This window comes from Caretta caretta, chromosome 14 (assembly GCF_965140235.1).
Source record: "Caretta caretta isolate rCarCar2 chromosome 14, rCarCar1.hap1, whole genome shotgun sequence".
Classification (NCBI taxonomy): domain Eukaryota; kingdom Metazoa; phylum Chordata; order Testudines; family Cheloniidae; genus Caretta; species Caretta caretta.
The window spans coordinates 34,023,989-34,043,012 of NC_134219.1; the positions used below are offsets into that span (position 1 = coordinate 34,023,989).

A 19,024-nucleotide genomic window follows, 5' to 3' on the forward strand; every position below is an offset into this window, starting at 1 on the left:
GCCGCTGTAGCATTTCACAGAAAGAGGACTATAGGACTTTGATAGTCCAGAATATCAGAGTAACTTTAGGGTATCTGGTCACATCCCTCCCTTAAAATGTGACCAGCACAGCTGTCAAGCACTTGCTATCACTGCCTCTTCTGCTAATTAGCCTCTTAGCACTTATCACCTTATCTCCACCTATTCCTTGCTTTCTTTCCTGAAATTTCATTTGGCACCCAGATACTACCCATCTTGTTTCTGTGAGGAATTTGGGTAGCTGACAACTTATTTTTATTTTACCTAGCACCTTTGTCTTAAGGAGTGTCCCTACTTGGTCTTTGTTTTTACATTCCACTAATGAGTCTCCAGCAGGTACCATCTTAGCTCTTGCTCTGTCTCCAGCACTTTTTTGATCCCCTCTGCCATTCTCAGGGGGTTGATATGCCCTATCTTTATATCCTTATCTACGGATTTTACTGTTAGGTAATTTCCCCCCATTTCCCTTTCCTGCCCTCCTATTTGCTGGTCCTTCTTCTGGGTGCAGAGAATCTCCCCTTTTCTTTTTCCTTGCTGGCATCCAGTCTTCATCAATGAGTTCCCTGTACTCATGGTCTAGCCTGGTTTCAGTTTCATTTCTCTCATCCATCTCACTCTGCCCAGCCAGCCACTGAGCCAGCACCCCACAGTCACCACTGAAACAGCCTTTCTTCAACCAGAGCCTGGACACTTCCTTTTACACCCCATCACTTTATATAGGGTCAAGGAGCCAATCAGGGATAGCTAAGACCACTGTCAGTCAGATCACATGAGGCGGAACTTCCCCTGGTGTTAAACCACTGCAGATTGTGTGTTGCAAGGAATAATCAAATTACAGGTAGCAATGTGGGGATGTTTGTTGCCTGGTAGTCCTATAGACCCACTAGGCCTTACATCATCTCTTCTAGGGGTGCTGCCCAGACAGGCTCTTCTAGGAGGATGATGGTATGCTTGGCAGATAAGGGAAGCTTGACTATCAAATCCACAGTAATAACCACCTAGAGTCTAGATAGGGTGTCTGAAGGTGCTGAGGGGCGCCTTCTTACTAACTAAAGGAGGAAGTGGTCTTGGGGAATAGAGCATCCAGGAAAATATAAGGCTTGAGGATGCACACCAGCTGGGTATGGTCAGGGAGGTCTTCCCCTTTTCAGGACAGGGCATTGGCTGCCTTGTTCTGGTGATAGGTGATGGTAAAATAAAAGTGTGTGAACAACAGGGCCCACTGAAGCTGTCTTTGGTTCAGCGCCTTTGCCCTACGGAGATAGTCCAAGATTTTAGGATCTGTGTATACCTGTATTGGGTGTTGGGCACCTTCAAGGTGGTGGTGCCATTCCCCGAAGGTGGCTTTGATTGCTAGAAGCTCCGTATCTAAAATCTCATAATTTTGTTCTGCTGGGTGTGAGTTTCCGAGAATAATAAGCACAAGGGAACAGGTGCTGTTGGGGGCCTGATTCTTGGGGAAGTATGGTCCCAATTGCAACATTAGATGCATCAGTCTCACTGACAAAGGCCTGCATTGGGTCAGGATGGATCAAGACTGGAGCACTGCTGAAGGCCATCTTGAGCTGGTCGAACACCTGTTGAGCCTCCGGAGAGTAGGTGAAAGAGGCGTGTTTGCAGAGGAGCACCGTCAATGGGGCTATCTGGTCTGAAAACCCAGGCATGAAGTGCCTATAAAAATTAGCAAACCCAAGGAAGCACTGCATTGATGTTCCAGGGGTGCCGCCCAGGTCCGAACAGCGTTCACCTTCCTGGGGTCCATTTTGAGGCTCTCGGAGACAGGATGTAACCCAACTACTTCACGGAGTGTTGGTCAAAGTTGCCCATTTGTGTTCGTACCATGGGAAGTTCTCCCCGAGGGCTGTCAACCTGTTCAGGCGTGTTTAGTGCCCCTTGGAACGTGCTGGGTAGGGGGTGACCCACTGCCTCCATGTCCCCCAGGGCTGGCCTTGTACAAGTGTGAGGGGTGGTCCAGGAAAACTTCCAGAATCCTTGGCAAAGGTAGGCAGGACTAGTGGCAGGAGCTTGGGATCCCAGAACTGAAGCCAGGAGTCAGAGCCAGTGTCAGGGTCAAGCTGAGGGTCAAGCAAAAATCAGAGTCAGAGTTAAGCCGAGGATCAGAGCCAAAGACAGAGTCAGGATTGGGATGTGGGTCAAACCCAGGTTTTGACCTTTAATCGTATTTGTTACTCTTCTCTGGACTTTCTCCAATTTGTCCACATCTTTCCTGAAATGTGGTGCCCAGGAGTGGAAGAATTACTTCTCATGTCTTGCCTACAACACACCTGCTAATACATCCCAGAATTATATTTGATTTTTTTGCAACAGTGTTACACTGTTGACTCATATTTAGCTTGTGATCCACAATGACCCCCAGATCCCTTTCCACAGTACTTCTTCCTTCTGCAGTCATTTCCCTTTTGGTATGTGTGCAACTGATTGTTCCTTCCTAAGTGGAGTACGTTGCATTTGTCCTTATTGAATTTCATCCTATTTACTTCAGACCATTTCTCCAGTTTGTCCAGATCATTTTGAATTTTAATCCTATCCTCCAAAACACTCACAACCCCTCCCAGCTTGGTATTGTCCACAAACTTTATAAGTGTACTCTCTATGCCATTATCTAAATCGTTGATGAAGATATTGAACAGAACCCAACCCAAAACCCATCCCCGTGGGACCCCACTCATTATGCCCTTCCAGCATGACTGTGAACCACTGATAACTACTCTCTGGGAATGGTTTTCCAACCAGTTATGCACCCACCTTAGAGTAGCTCCATCTAGGTTGTATTTCCCTACTTTGTTTATGAGAAGGTCATGAGAGACAGTATCAAAAGCCTTACTAAAGTCAAGATATACCACATCTACCGCTTCCCGCCATCCACCAGGCTTGTTACCCTGTCAAAGAAAGCTATCAGTTTGGTCTGACACACTTTGTTCTTGACAAATCCATGCTAACTGTTACTTATCACCTCATAATCTTCTAGGTGTTTGCAAACTGATTGCTTAATTATTTGCTCCAGTACCTTTCCGGGTACAGAAGTTAAGCTGACTGGTCTGTAATTCCCTGGGTTGTCCTTATTTCCTTTTTCATAGATGGGTACTATATTTGCCCTTTTCCTGTCTTCTGGAATGTCTCCGGTATTCCATGACTTTTCAATGGGTGGCGAGTGGTGATAGAGTCTTACTAACCCGGATCACACATGCCAGATTGTTTCTAGACTCTGAGTTTAGGGAAAGCATTTTTTTTTCACTCAGTGCCTTTCCTGTATTATCATCCCACACTCATTATGGAGTGGGGAGGGTCATTCCCCAGTTAGGGTTGCACATCAGCCTGGTTTTGCACCTTCCTAAGATCCACCCTCCAAAGAGCTGTATTTTATGACTGCTACATAGCTACTGTTGAGAAACAGAAAAGGCACTGCCCGTCCCTCACCACGTTCCCATCGCCACCACAGGCACTAAAAGGGAGAATTTACTCCACTTCATAATTTATGGCATGAACTGATCTCTTGTGAGGGGGTGAAAATTATTCCTTCTCCTACAGGGCACTGAAATGCTGAATATACCAGGATATAGTGTTAGAATTCATGGAAAGAAATCTAACAGCAGGACGGTGCCTAAGAACTCTAGACCACATTGAAAAATCTCAGTCCAAGATTTTAGTTGATGTTTGATTTTGACTCCTAAGACATGGCATGATTCTGGCCATTGCCAGGAGTGAAATACAGCATTTAAGCATCATTGTTAAGCTCTGGTATGTCACTAGATAGGATATGATAGACAGAGAAATGATCTGATCTGTCATATCAGTATGTGGCTACCAGATAAATGGGCTTTTATAGTAATCACTGATATCCATGTCGAACACCCTCTTCCCCATCAGAGCAATCTTCTGTTCTTGGACTCAGTTTCCTAGCACTTTGCTCTGAAATCTAAACTTAGCCTTAAAATTTCAGCCTGTAACCAGGAGAGGAAGGGGAGTTTCTGAATATTTATGGAATTAATTCACGAGATTTGATTAACTTTTAACTCTGTGTCCTTCCAATTCAGTCGCACAGATTTATTGTTCCTAGACTCAACCAATGGCAGACTGCAGAAACCAAACAGCCATCACTGAATTCTTCCTCCTGGGATTCGGGGATCACCCTAACCTGCAAATTCTTCTCTTCCTGATGTTCCTTGTGATATACATGGCAACCATGGTTGGGAACATCCTCATTGTGGTGCTCATTGTGGCTGACCAGCATCTTCACAGCCCCATGTACTTCTTCCTGGGGAATTTGTCCTGTGTAGAGACCTGCTACACCTCAGCCATCCTGCCCCGGATGCTGGCCAGTCTCCTGACTGGGGACAAAACCATCTCAGTCAGTGGCTGCATCACACAACTGTATTTCTTTGGGTCTCTGGCAGGTACAGAATGCTATCTCCTAGCAGCGATGTCTTATGATCGGTATTTAGCGATATGTAAACCCCTCCACTATTCAACTCTTATGAATACAAGGTTTTCCTTCCAGTTGGCTGCTGGCTCCTGGTTAAATGGTCTTTGGGCTATTACCATCTTGGTCTTATTCCTATCACAGTTAATATTCTGTGGCCCAAATGAAATTGACCATTTGTATTGTGATCCCCTCCCACTGATAGAGCTCTCCTGCAGTGACACCCACCAGGTCATATTGGCGGATTTCATACTAGCCTGTGTATTCACCCTGCCTCCATTCCTACTAACCCTGACATCCTACATGTGCATCATCGCCACAATCCTGAGAATCCCTTCCACCACCGGGAGGCAAAAGGCCTTTTCCACGTGCTCCTCTCACCTCATTGTGGTGACAATTTTCTATGGAACCATAATGATTGTCTACATGCTACCGAAACGTGATACACTGAGAGACCTAAACAAAGTGGTCTCTCTTTGCTACACAGTCCTGACTCCCCTGGTAAACCCCCTCATCTACAGCCTGAGAAACAGAGAGGTCAAGGAAGCTTTGAGGAAAGCAGTCAGTAAATGTGCCTTTCGCAAAAATGTGCAGAGACTCTGAGATAACTTAGCTTTGAAAACCTCAGGCTGTCTGGATGTTTTCAGCAATCATCCCCCATTAAAATTAAGTTGAAAAGTCCTAGTGAAAATCTCAGCACTCAGTGTTGTCCTTCTCAGTGGAAGGACCAGGGAAGGAGGTGGCCATAACCATGTTTCCATCATGGAGTTATGGGCACTAGGCAGAATGGAGACAAAATTGTAACCAATTGTTTAGATCTTTAGAAAAGCCATTCTTGATCAAAATAAATGTTTGGACAATAAAAATAGTAACTCCTTGTGCAGCAGAGATGGGAATGTAAGCCTGGGAAATCTGCCACCCCTGAAATTGTGCATATTACCGTCATAACCCTCTGCAAACCAACCATCTTCACTGAACTCACAGAGGCCGGAGGCAAACAACCAGGCCCCAGCAGTGACCTCTGGACACTTCACCAGGAACAGCGTTATAGCTCTTATCTGGGCTACACCCGGCTGTGACCAGCTCCGGGAAAGCAACAGCTCCAGGCTCACCGGGCCCTTGGAGGCAAGGAGGTTGGGCAAACAAAGAGGTAGACTCACACGCCAGGTCCACTGGGACTGTCCAGGCCCAGCTGGGGGTTTGCCAGGGCACCCGTAGAACTGAGGCCGTTCCGGGGGTCAGGTCTGTCAAACGGTCACTGACGAGGGACTCTGCTCATGGCCCTGCAGGGCACCAGCTGCTCTGCTTCCACCAGTTGCACAGAGCAGTTCAAAGGGAGTGGACCCGTTACAACGAGCATCCCCAAAACTAATTGCAACAAGCCCAATGTCCAACAGGGCTAGTTCTGAGGGCACATGTCCAGTCAGCCCCAGGTACCCCAGGCAGCTCTGCTCCGCACAGGGCCCTTTCCTCAGGGGGTGAGGCAACTTATGGTGAGAGGAAGCGGCAACCACCTACCAACGGGCAGAACTCCTGTGATGCCAAACACGGCAGTGCTGGCTCAGTCACTGGGAGCACGTCAGGGCTTGGCCAGAGGCCGGGGAGCTGGGCACCAGTGAGAATTGTAGGGCTCCGACTCTGCGGAAGGGATTTCACAAGGGACATAACAGAGTTAGTCACCCAAATCCCTTTGAAGTGGGAGATGGATGCACATTACCTTACACGCCTCTGAGAATCTCAGCCTTGAGAGCCACTGGGAATCTGTCATGGTAGCTTCAATCTGTGCATTTTCATTGGAGACAGAGCCCACATCAGAAGAAAGGCACTGGATGGATTGGAAACCCCTGCTAAGCCTTTGAGAGCTGCTGCCACAGTATACGCTCTTGTAGCCACGAATGTTGCAATCATTTTTTGTACGATTTTGTTCCCAGTGGCTATAGTTTGAAACAGCACCCACCTAGCAGTAGGTAAGAAATGAGGAGAGATGCAGTTATGCTGTCTAGGGCCACAAGAGGGCAGAGAGGACAGGTGCAGCTGTGCTGTCCAATGAACAGCAGCCAAAGTGGAGGGGCAAGAAAGGAGAAGTTATGTTGCCAAAGGACCAATGGAAAGGGAGGTGAAGCTGTATAACGGTGTGTAAGTGCTGAGTAGAGAGCACTGAAGAGACGAGGACCTCTGTGCTGCATAGTGAAAGGTGGATAGTAGCAGATGTTACGGAGTGAGATATGGGCTGTTATATTAAACAAAGGGCCACCACGTGACATGGGAGTCAAGAACAGGAAAGGGGCAGCTATAGAGAGAAGAATCCACGAGAGGAAAGAGCAACAGGCTGTCATGCTGGGAAATCAACACTAGATGGCAGCAGAGTAGAGGAAATGAGGCGGGTGGGGGTGTCAGAAATACTGACTAGTGACCAATAGAGTTCAGTAGCCAATACAATAATGGGGAAAAGAACAGGAGGACTTGTGGCACCTTAGAGACTAACAAATTTATTAGAGCTTAAGCTTTCGTGGGCTATAGCTCATTTCATCAGATGCATAGAATGGAACATATAGTAAGAGATAGATATACATACAGATAAGTTGGAAGTTACCATACAAACTCTGAGAGGCTAATTAGTTAAGATGAGCTATTACCAGCAGGAGAAAAAAACTTTTGTCGTGATCATCAAGATGGCCCATTTAGACAGTTGACAAGAAGGTGTGAGGCTACTTAACATGGGGAAATAGATTCAATATGTGTAATGACCCAGCCACTCCCAGTCTCTATTCAAACCTAAGTGAATGGTATCTAGTTTGCATATTAATTCAAGCTCAGCAGTCTCTCCTTGGAGTCTGTTTTTGAAGCTTTTCTGTTGCAAAATTGCCACCCTTAGATCTTTTACTGAGTGGCCACAGAGGTTGAAGTGTTCTCCTGCTGGTAATAGCTCATCTTAACTAATTAGCCTCTCCCAGTTTGTATGGTAACTTCCAACTAATCTCTCTCTCTCTCTCTATATATATATATATATCTTACTATATGTTCCATTCTATGCATCCGATGAAGTGAGCTGTAGCTCATGAAAGCTTAAGCTCTAATAAATTGGTTAGTCTCTAAGGTGCCGCAAGTCCTCCTGTTCTTTTTGCGGAAACAGACGAACAGGGCTGCTACTCTGAAACCTGTCAATAATGGGAAAGTTATACTGTAAACTGGCGACTAGGTGGCAGCATGTTGTAAGAGTGAGATATGGGCTGCTATTTTCAAAAATGCCCATTAGATGGCAGCATCTCTTGAATACTAATTCGGGGGCGGTGCAAGTACATGATAACTGGCCATCACCTTGGACAGGCATCTCCCAAAAATGTAAGCTGGTGTTTGTCCATGATCTAAAATATTTTCCACAAAGGATCATTAGACTAAAACGTGATGGAGAATGGGACTTGTATAATTGCAACTCACAGTGGGCATTGTTGGCTACAACGCTCTGGAGACACAGAATGAACCAAGTGGGAGAAAGGTTGAAGTGGGACTATTGAAAAGCATGAAGAAAGAATACAAATATGAGAGAGCATTTACACTTATTAAATCGAAGGGGAAGCCCATTTTCCAAAGGTAGATCACAGGCACCAGCTCATCCCTTCAGGTAACTGCAGGTCTCTCTACTGAGAAAGTCCCATTTCTGCAGAATGATGAAAGACAAGAACCTCAGTGGAACCGGAGTCCTGTCTGCCAAACCCTGAAGAGCTCTGTGTGTCGAAAACATGTCTCCTGCCAGCAGAAGTTGGTCCAATAAAAGAAAAAGAGGACTTGTGGCACCTTAGAGACTAACCAATTTATTTGAGCAGAAGCTTTCGTGAGCTACAGCAGCTCACGAAAGCTTATGCTCAAATAAATTGGTTAGTCTCTAAGGTGCCACAAGTCCTCCTTTCCTTTTTGCGAATACAGACTAACACGGCTATTACTCTGAATCCAATAAAAGGTATTACCTCACCCACGTGGTCTCAAACCCTGAGAAATGAGTTCATCGACTGAAGTGAGAGCTGTCCTACGAATAGAGGTGAGCACCCAATTCCAAACTGCTGCTGCTTTGCATTTATATACCACCTTCCGAACCGGGGTATTAAAGTGCTTGAGTAATTAAGCATGAGCAATTTAAGATTCACCTTCTGTGAAGAATGTGGAAAGTGTCTGTATTCATTTTTACGATACATAGTCATAAATGATCTGGAGGATGGTGTGGATTGCACCCTCAGCAAGTTTGCAGATGACACTAAACTGGGAGGAGGGGTAGATACGCTGGAGGGTAGGGATAGGATACAGAGGGACCTAGACAAATTGGAGGATTGGGCCAAAAGAAATCTGATGAGGTTCAACAAGGACAAGTGCAGAGTCCTGCACTTAGGACGGAAGAATCCCATGCACCGCTACAGACTAGGGACCAAATGGCTCGGCAGCAGTTCTGCAGAAAAGGAGCTAGGGGTCACAGTGGACGAGAAGCTGGATATGAGTCAACAGTGTGCGCTTGTTGCCAAGAAGGCCAATGGCATTTTGGAATGTATAAGTAGGGGCATTGCCAGCAGATTGAGGGACGTGATCGTTCCCCTCTATTTGTCATTGGTGAGGCCTCATCTGGAGTACTGTGTCCAGATTTGGGCCCCACACTACAAGAAGGATGTGGAAAAATTGGAAAGAGTCCAATGGAGGGCAACAAAAATGATTAGGGGACTGGAACACATGAGTTATGAGGAGAGGCTGAGGGAACTGGGATTGTTTAGTCTATGGAAGAGAAGAATGAGGGGGGATTTGATAGCTGCTTTCAACTACCTGAAAGGGGGTTCCAAGGAGGATGGACCTAGACTGTTCTCAGTGGTAGCAGATGACAGAACAAGGAGTAATGGTCTCAAGTTGCAGTGGGGGAGGTTTAGGTTGGATATTAGGAAAAACTTTTTCACTAGGAGAGTGGTGAAACACTGGAATGCGTTACCTAGGGAGGTGGTGGAATCTCCTTCCTTAGAAGTTTTTAAGGTCAGGCTTGACAAAGCCCTGATTGGGATGATTTGATTGGGGATTGGTCCTGCTTTGAGCAGGGGGTTGGACTAGATGACCTCCTAAGGTCCCTTCCAACCCTGATATTCTATGATTCTATGAAAATCTGGCTCTTGGGCACTTCTGAAAATTTTACTCCTGGTCTTTAACCTCTCCGATGAGAGCGGAGGGAATCATTACGTTTACAGCTTGGTGGCCCATATGAGACCGGGACCTCTGCCAACTGTCCAAGGGCACAGAGTGTGCATAGTTTCATAGGGATCCCCTGGGTTGGATATCTGCACAAGAGCTCACCAGAGGGTGGCATGTGAGCTCTGTACTGAGAGCCAATATCACACGGATTGTCATAACTCCTTAAGAATTATTGAGCCAAACATTTCACAAGGATTATGTATCTATACTGAAAATACCATCTTGGAGTTGAGCCAGGTCACCAGGAGGTGACACACCTCCAGAAATACTTCCTAACTGTAAGAACAGTGGGACAACGGAACAGACGCCTAAGGAGGTTGTGGAAGCTCCTTTACTGGAGGTTTTCAAAAGGAGGCTGGATAGCCAGCTGTCTTGAATGGTTTAGACAAAACAAATCCTGCATCTTGGCAGGGGGTTAGACTAGATGACCCCTGTGGTCCCTTCTAACCCTATAGTTTTATACCTCTGAGATAACAGGATGCTTTTCTCCCTGTCTGGCCATTTGTATATTGTAGGCCTCACCATGGAGGCCTCTTTACAGAACGAGCCTGGTGCAAGTTAAGAGATTGCAAAATCGGAGAGAAACAAAACAGCAGGGGGTGTTGAGAGTCCTTCACCTAGGAGACAAGTTAACAGTGTTTGTCTTATGAAAGGAGGGTCACCACTAGTCTGGCTATAAAGCACAGCAAGGATTTTGCGGGAGCAATACTCTACAAGACACATGTATCTTGTTAACTAAGTTTGGGCGCTAGAATACATGTTATGATTTTATTTTGTTATAGGTAACCATTTGTTTCCAGTACTTGCTACTACTGGAATCTCTAAGCTTTGCTAAATAAACTTCTATTTGTTTTCACTAGAAACATATGTAAGTGCTGTGTGTTAAGCAGAGCGGTGATCCGAGATGGAATGGTTAAGCTAAGGTTTTCTGGTTCTTTGGAAGCAGCAGATCTGTGAATATGGCAAGTGTCCAGTGGACCAGGCGCTGGTCACTCCAGGGGGATGCTCTGAGGCCTTGAGCATTGGTATGTGCCCAACGCGAACTGTAAAGTAACAGCAGAGCCTGCAGAGGCCTGGAGAGGAGTGCTTGTCGCCCAGGGCTGGTGGAGTTGGGGAGCTGACCCCCTGGTAGGTACAAACAAGTCTTCCTCACACTGAGGGCAGGCGGTGGCGAGGTGCTTCACAGCACTGGGTATTACAGGAAGTGTCACAGCAAAACTGATCAAATTAGTGAGTTTTTTTGTTTTTAACCAAATTGAGTCTCTCACTGACATGAACGGCTGAAAAAATTCTATTCAAGTTGAATGAAATTTTTTCAGTGCGAATTTAAAACATTTCAAGACATTCCCAATTTTTTCTCCCGAAAACTCTTCACCAAATTCAACCTGAATTCCTGAATAGTTTCACTGCCCTGAAAAATGCATTTTTTTTTTTTTTCGCAAATTTACCATTCACTGAAGAAATGTCTCCATGCTCTCCCTGTGGGCCATGAGTGACTCTATCTGGGTGATTGTCTACCTGAGCTCTCTGGGAGAGGGGATGCACAGAACATTTGCCCCCCACTCTCGTAGATTGCGTTGGATACAGGCTGAGTGTAGTGCTGCACACTGGGATATTTGTGGGAACTCCCAGATTGTGAACTTGGGAACCACTTGTGAGATGAGGATCCTGGGTGGAGGAATGCGCAGAGGGGTAAGGATGCTGTGTGCTCCTTGTCCCAGGTGCTTTATAGCTCAGGCCCCAGGTTTCAATGGCATGGCACAGGCTGATGGGTGTTGGGAAAGCAATGAAAATGTTGATATGTTGAATAGTGACTCCCTGAGAGGGCTCCGGATTGACATCCCTTCGCTAAGTAGCTGCATTGTGTAACAGTCACTAGGTAGCAACATTGCAACTTTTATACTATTTATGCTGCTACAGCGTCTAATGGACCTAAGATGGCAAAGCAGTGTCCCAAAGGAGTGGGGCATCTCTGCTACTGGGACAAGGTGAGAGCTGAGAGTAATGCAAGAGAAAAGGGCACCTATCGCTAGGCTTGGCAGAAGTCGGTTTTTATTTGTTTCAATGGATAATATTGATTTAATCCATAAAAATAAAAAATACTTAAATACATTTTCAGTTGCAGAAAATTATGGGGGATCAGACCGTGGGTGGGTCAGTCAATAGTTATTTAATTACAGTACTTGTTGAGATTCAAAAAGTTAAAGCTTTAAACTGTTAAAATACAAATTTTTAACATCCCGTGTCAAAATATACCAAGTAAATATCCTTAAATCAAACTCTAAGTTCTCAAGCAGCATTTTTCGTTCTTTGCCGATCTGTAAATTTCAATGGTCATCAATGGAAATTTTTTTCATCAGTTTGTGTTGGGTGAAATCAACATTTACCAAGAAAAATCTAATTCTTCGAAGCTGAAGTATAGTTCATCTTTTCCTCCTGTTTATCCTCTACAGAATCCTCCTGGCTCTCACTGATGGCTTCTTATGTCTCGCTCGCGATCTATATTTTCCACAATAGACTCCCCCATGTGTATCCCTTACCCTGTGCCGCCACCTAGTGCACAGTATATTGTCTTTATCGTTGGTGCTGCCTGGCTATCCAGCAGCCACAGCACCTCGGCTGAGAAGGCTTTTCTGTAGGTGTCCTTTTCTCTTGGCTCTCAGTGGGTGCCAGTAACACAACACGGCGGGGTCCTTATTCTCTGCTGCCACCCAGTGGCAGCAAATGTAGAGTGCAGCTGCCCCTTTCCATTGTCCTTATCTTCCACTCTCCTCTAGCAGTCATTACAGAGTATAACAGCCTGTTCCCTCTTCCTTATCTCCTGTCCTCTAGGCGTATTCCCAGAGTAAAATGGTCCTTTCTCCTTTCATTACCCTCTGCTGCTACCCAGGAGCCCCACTGTATAATACAGTTGTGTCTCTGGCCAGGTCTAAACAGAAATGTTTCCCAGTACAGTAATGTTGGTTAGGCTTTTTAATGACACTTCTTCCCCAGCAAAATCCCTAGCGTAGACCTGGGTGTACCAACCAAAAAATGTGCTCTTACTAATATAGCTTATTTCTTTCAGGGAACCCATTTGTATAAGCTCTACAAGCAAAATCACTTTCTTGCTGGTAAAAGCCATGTCTGAGGTCGGAAGACTTTCAGGGAGAGCTCTGCCCACCAAAGTTGTTCTAGTTTGGGCTAGATTTCATACCAGAATAACTTTGTGTATTAGGGGTGTGATTTTTTTTTTAACCAATATAATTACACTGGCACAAGCCCTTATACCTGGCAGTTACAGCAACGCAAAGATTCCTTATACCAGGATAGCTCTGGCTACAATTCACCAAAATATCATTATCCAAATTCAGCAGGTAAACTACAGTTCAAGTTGATTCTGACTGTAATGATCCCAGTACGGACTCCTCTTACCTATTTAAATCTTTGCACATCCGCAAATGTTATAAGCGCACGTGACCAAAGACTGAGCGAGAAGAAAGGGCTACACAGCATCTGAGTATCAAACAGCAAAGCAGCTGCGCTCGTCACCATTTTGTCTTTTTTTTTTAAAGTGAGATTTCTGAATTCTCAGACAATCTGGACCAGGGTTTCTCAACCTGTGGGCCGAGACCAGAAATTGTCACCAGAATGTTTCAAAGGTGGCATGGCAGCTCCTGTCCCACAGGGCTGGCTGGGCTCGTCCCCCTGCTCCAGGCACTGCAAGCTCTGGGGCAGAGGTGGTACCAGCCCATTGGGGGCCCTAAGCAGGAATATTTGGGGGGACCCCCCCACAGCACACATACTAATAACTTATAGGGGGCCCCCTTGAGCTGCTCGAGGCCCTAAGCGATTGCTTAGTCTGCTAACGCCTAGTATCAGCTCTGCTCTGGGGTCCCAGCACCACTCAGGTTTGGCCCAGCCATCATGATGGCGGGAGTCCGGGTAGGCCAAATCCGAGTGAGTGGCACTGCCCTGGGTGCCCTGTTAGGGTCTAACCGGGTGAAATGTAAGAGCTACGCTGGAGTCAGACAGGAGGACCTGATGGTCTCTTCTGGTCTTAAACTCTATGAATTGCTGATAAATGGGGATGGGTGGTAGGGGAGAGGATTGAGGGTGGGGAGAGTGTTCCGGGGGGTGGGGAGTGTCAGGCCAGGGGGAGGGGAGAAACACTGGAAGGGGATCAAGGGAATGGTGGAAGGGGGAGGGGTGGGCTAAGGAGGTGGGGATTGTCAGCTCCACATTCCCCTATCTCGTTTGAAGCCACCACCCCTTTCCCTTCCCCTCCCCTACTCCTCTCTAACCTGGGTGGTAGTGGGGGGGGGAGAGATGCCTCTTATTCACAGCCCCATTGCTCAGGGCAATGGCTGGGAGACAGAGAGGGACACACCTCAGACAAAGGCGGGAAGGGGGTGTCAGCAGCCCCAGGCTCAGTCAAGATCTCAGGGACCCTGCTCCTCTGGGGGCTTTTCTGCCCCCGCCCCCCCATGCATGAGCCTGGTCCGCACACTTCCACTGACACCACCGACAGGACTCGGTGCTGAAATGCGGTGTCCTTGATCTCTTAAAGTGCGGCTGCACCTATCCTTCTATCACAGCGACAGCTCTGATCAAACTGTTCCAGCTAATCCCCTACCATAAACAGAGGTGGATCAGATTGCGAGTTTAGTAGTTTAAAAAAAAAAATCTGTAGGGGTATTATTTAAATTAGGAATGGAGAGAAAGCTGGCAGGGAGAGAAGTCAATCAATGACATGTTAGAAAGGGTGAAGATAGCTGATAAGTGGCTGAGCTGCTAATGAAATATATAGTCTATATTGCACTATATGACTGGAGAGGAGCAAATAGAGACGGCTGCTTGGGAATTTTCCATCAAAATGTTTTTTGACAGAAAATGCAGTTTTGTCAGAATCAACATTTTTCACAGGAGTTTCAGCCAAACATTTTAAATGTTTTTCCTGATGGAAAATTGGAATGAAATATTTTGTCCTGGATCAGGATGATTTGAAATGAAAATATCAGTTTGTCAAATCCAGTCAAAACATTCAATTTCAGGCCAGTTGGATGCACCCAACTGAGCAGCCATGATACTTCATGGGAGCTGTGGGCTGGGCTCTTGGGCTGGACTACATTTCCCTTGATGCACTGAGGACTCGCTTCTGCTTGAACCATTCAAAAATTCATAGATTTGAAGGCCAGAAGGGACCACTAATCCTCTAGTCTGACCTCCTGTATAACACAGGCCATAAAACTTCCCCAAAATAATTGCTCTTTGAATTAGAGCAGATCTTTTTAATAAAAATAACAATCTTGATTTAAAAGTGTCAGTGATGGAGAATCCACCATGTCGCTTGATTACTTGTTCCAATGGTTAATTACCCTCACTGTTAAAAATTTATGCCTTATTTCCAGTCTGAATTTGTTCAGCTTCAGTTTTCAGCCATTGGATCTTGTTATACCTTTCTCTGCTAGGTTGAAGAGTCCATTATCAAATATTTGTTCCCAATGTAGGTACTCATAGACTGTAATCAAGTCACCCATTAACCTTTGTTGTTAAGCTAAATAGATTGAGCTCTTTGAGTCTATCACTGTAAGGTGTGTTTTCTAATCCTTTGGTCATTCTTGTTTCTCTTCTCTGAGCCCTCTCCAATTTATCAACATGCTTCATGAATTGTGGTCACCAGAACTGGACACAGGATTCCAGCAGCGGATGCACCAGTTCCAAATATAGAGGTAAAATAACCTCTCTATGCCTAGTCGATATTCCCCTGTTTATGCCTCCATTGCAGTCCATCAGATGAGATGTAATCCAGCCAGGGAGTCCAGCTCAGAGAGGAAAACAGGACCATGAAGCACCCACACTGCAACGCCCATGGATCGCTGAAGCAGCTCAGGGGGAGAGAGTTTAATGTCTAACCTACCCCAATTAAATGTTTCAGTTTGGTTAAAAACAAAAACCAAAATGTATCAATCTGAGAATGTTTGTTTATCATTAGGGGAAAACAGGTAGGCACATGCCTGTGGAGGAGAACCTAGAACTTCTGTCTCCCACTCCTTTGCCTTAACACTAAGACCATCCATCATTAACATGCATAGAATTTCACATAATGAAATCGCTTTTATTTAACCCCATGCAGGAGAGCTCCTCTTCAAGCAGAGAAATGGACAATGGAATGATGGTGACTGAATTCATCCTTACGGGACTTTCCAATTGCCCAGCCATTCGCTTATCCCTTTTTGTTGGTCTACTTGATAACCCTCGCTGCCAATGGCCTCATCTTCATAGCCATAGGGACTGAGGCTAAGCTGCACAACCCCATGTACTTCTCCCTCAGCAACCTCTCCTCGTTAGATATCTGCTGCCCCACTGCTACAATGCCCAAGATGCTGGAAAACCTCTTGTCTGAGAGCAACACAATTTCCTTCACTGGCTGCATGTTGCAGCTCTACTTCCTGGTGGCTCTAGCAGGGACGGAGGTTTTCCTCTTGGCAATGATGGGCTAGATGGTCATGGCCTAGATGGCCTGGAGGATGGTGTGGATTGCACCCTCAGCAAATTTTCAGATGACACTAAACTGGGAGGAGTGGTAGATACACTGGAGGGTAGGGATAGGATACAGCAGGACCTAGACAAATTAGAGGGTTGAACCTCCTAAAGTTTAGGTTGGATATTGGGAAAAACTTTTTCACTGGAGGGTGGTGAAGCACTGGACTGGGTTACCTAGGGAGGTGGTGGAATGTCCATCCTCAGGGTTTTTTAAGGCCTGGCTTGACAAAGCCCTAGCTGGGATGACTTAGTGGGTGTTGGTGGTTGGGATGACTTAGTGGGTGTTGGTCCTGCTTTGAGCAGGGGATTGGACTAGAAGACCTCTTGAGGTCTCTTCCAACCCTAATATTCTATGGATCTGGTCAGAAAATGAGGGTGGGAAATCACTAAAATGTTCATGATTTCCACCCCACCCTGTTTTTAATCCAAACCTCATTTGACCAATATTGTCCAACCATCTCTGTTACACCTTAGTGTAATACAAAGATGTGACTATGAAGAACATTCTAGACATGGCTGAGTCAGACAAACCAGATTATTAGGGCTGGTCAAAAAATTGTCAACTTTTTCAGAGAATTGGGAGTGTGATTAAATGATTTTTTTTTAATGGAAAGTATATGCTTCCCTTGCAAATTATTGATTTTTCATCAGAAAACTGCCAAAAACCCCGAAACTTTTAGAGGGTGGCAGTTTCGTCTGAAAATGTTTGTTTTTAGCAGTCTGGGGCCAAAAATTGTTCAGTTTGCAGCTGAAATTTTTCAAAATTTGGTTGTTTGAAAACAAAATAATGGGTTTGGGAGGGGTATGTATTTTGTCCAAAAAGTCAAAATTTTCCCTGGGGGAAAAAACAAACATGTTCTGACCAGCTGGATAGATGATTTGTTTGTCAAAACCCGTTGTGACATGGTGAGGAATGCAAGGTTGATAGCGGGTGATTGTTCTGTATTTCCAAAGTTTCATATATGATATTCCAAAAAAAATGTCTATTATCTGATCCTTTGTACCCAGAAGGCTGAGATTTTTCAGAGGTCCCTAGAAAATGTGGATGCCTCAATTCCCATCAGTTTTCAGAACTGGGCTTCCAAATTCCTTGGCAGCTTCAAGAATTTCCGTCATTGGCTTCTCCACATTTATCCCGGTATAACTGAGTCCACAGTTAAAGTGGTACACCTTCACGCATTGCGCTCAGGCTTAGGCATCCAGACACCTAGAATGGAGCAGCAGGGCGACCCTCAGAGACACAAACATCGGTACACACGGAACGGTCACTTCCCAAATTTAGGTGCCAACTCCGAGTGACACCTACAGGGTTTGGCGGCAGCTGAGGTGGGGGAGGATTGTGAATTGCAGTGGGGCCTAGAACTGGTTCATGTTACCTCTTCTCTGGCAAGGGAAGAGCCAGGGACTCTCGGGGACAAAATCCGTCTCCTGGTCTGCTCCTGGGGCAGTGTCTGCACTGCCCCTTATGCAGGGATCAGGATAAAGTCCTTCTTGTGAGTTCACTCCCATTTGTGTTTCTTTTTTGAGTGGCCCAGCAAATGGGCTTGCCACTAGCCGTGTCTGGAAAACGGTGAACTTGAAGCAACTCGCACAGAGTTTCATGGAAAGAGACTCTGAATTCACAGCATTGGGCATGCCCAGAAGACGTAGGACCTCACTGCCAGAAGAAATGGGGGTAGGGTGAATGTAAAGGCTAGGGTGAAAGTTATAAGGTCCAGTGTGTGGGTGTCACTGCAGGAAAGGTTTGTCATGATCACCAAGCGTAATTTAATTTGTCTACAGAAAACCAATTGTAACATCATACCCATTAATATGGAAGTAATCAGAAATCTGCTCATCCAAGACCAGCTGCTAGCTGGAGGCAGAATCTGCCATTCATAAGGGCTGCATAATGCAAGAGGTTACATATCACTAAATACCGATCATAAGACATTGTAGCTAGGAGATAGAATTCAGCACCTGCCAGAGAATCAAAAGTATAAATTGCATGATGCAGCTGCGAACAGAAATGGGTCTGTCCCCAGTCAGGAGACTGGCCAGCATTCTGGTCAAGATGGGCAAAGAGAAGCAGATCTCCAAGCAGAAAGAATGGAGGTGTGAAGGGGGGGTGCGAAGGTTCTGATCACCCACAAGTAGCGCAACAACGAGGATGTTCCTAGCCATGCTCACAGTGTAGATCACTAGAAGCTGCAAGAAGAGAAGAACCTTCAGTTTTTGGGTATTCCTGGATCCCAGGAGGATGAATTCTCTGACGGACTTTTGATTTCCCTATTTTGCATCTGCCATGGCTTGTATCGAATGGAACCAAACAAACTCTGCCGTGTAATGAGGAGAACACAGAATTAAATGTTAATACATTGGCACCACTTAATTCTAGACTTGTTAAACCTGCCTCCTCCTTTTGGCCAGCAGTGTAAGGACTAGCTGGAGAATCCAGACCAGGGCTTCAAACTGGATTTGATATTTTGGAAAGTGGATTAGATTCTACTTCAGGTAAAATGATAATCATAGAACCATGCACTCCAGCCTAAACCCTAAGAAATATTGAAATCCTAGGCATGAAATAAAACCAGTATAAACCTCTCTTCTCCGCCATCTTTTCATGCACAGTTTGGGACATTGCAATCCTAATCCACATCCACATCCTCCGCCACCCTAGATTGCCCTGCAAGTTAAGCATGTGCTCAAGTATTGTGGGGAATTGGGGTCTCAATTGCTAGCAATCTCCTGGGGGCAGCTACCATTTTGTGCTCACTTCTAAAACAAAATTACTGAGGCGATACACACACTGTGCTCTCTGTCATGGATACTTTATTTTTATTC

General features: G+C 45.6%; 1 protein-coding gene and 2 long non-coding RNA genes across 3 annotated transcripts in view; 2 read left to right on the plus strand and 1 right to left on the minus strand.

Annotated features, from left to right (window-relative positions):
* LOC142069082 (uncharacterized) overlaps nt 1-19,024 on the minus strand; it is a 289,489-nt gene that overhangs the window by 204,133 nt on the left and 66,332 nt on the right. The window lies entirely within an intron of this gene.
* LOC142069081 (uncharacterized) overlaps nt 1-19,024 on the plus strand; it is a 289,831-nt gene that overhangs the window by 177,319 nt on the left and 93,488 nt on the right. The window lies entirely within an intron of this gene.
* On the plus strand, nt 4,106-5,062 carry LOC125628905 (olfactory receptor 6N1-like). Its single transcript, XM_048834131.1, has one exon. The coding sequence runs from the start codon at nt 4,106-4,108 to the stop codon at nt 5,060-5,062; it is 957 nt and encodes a 318-aa protein (XP_048690088.1).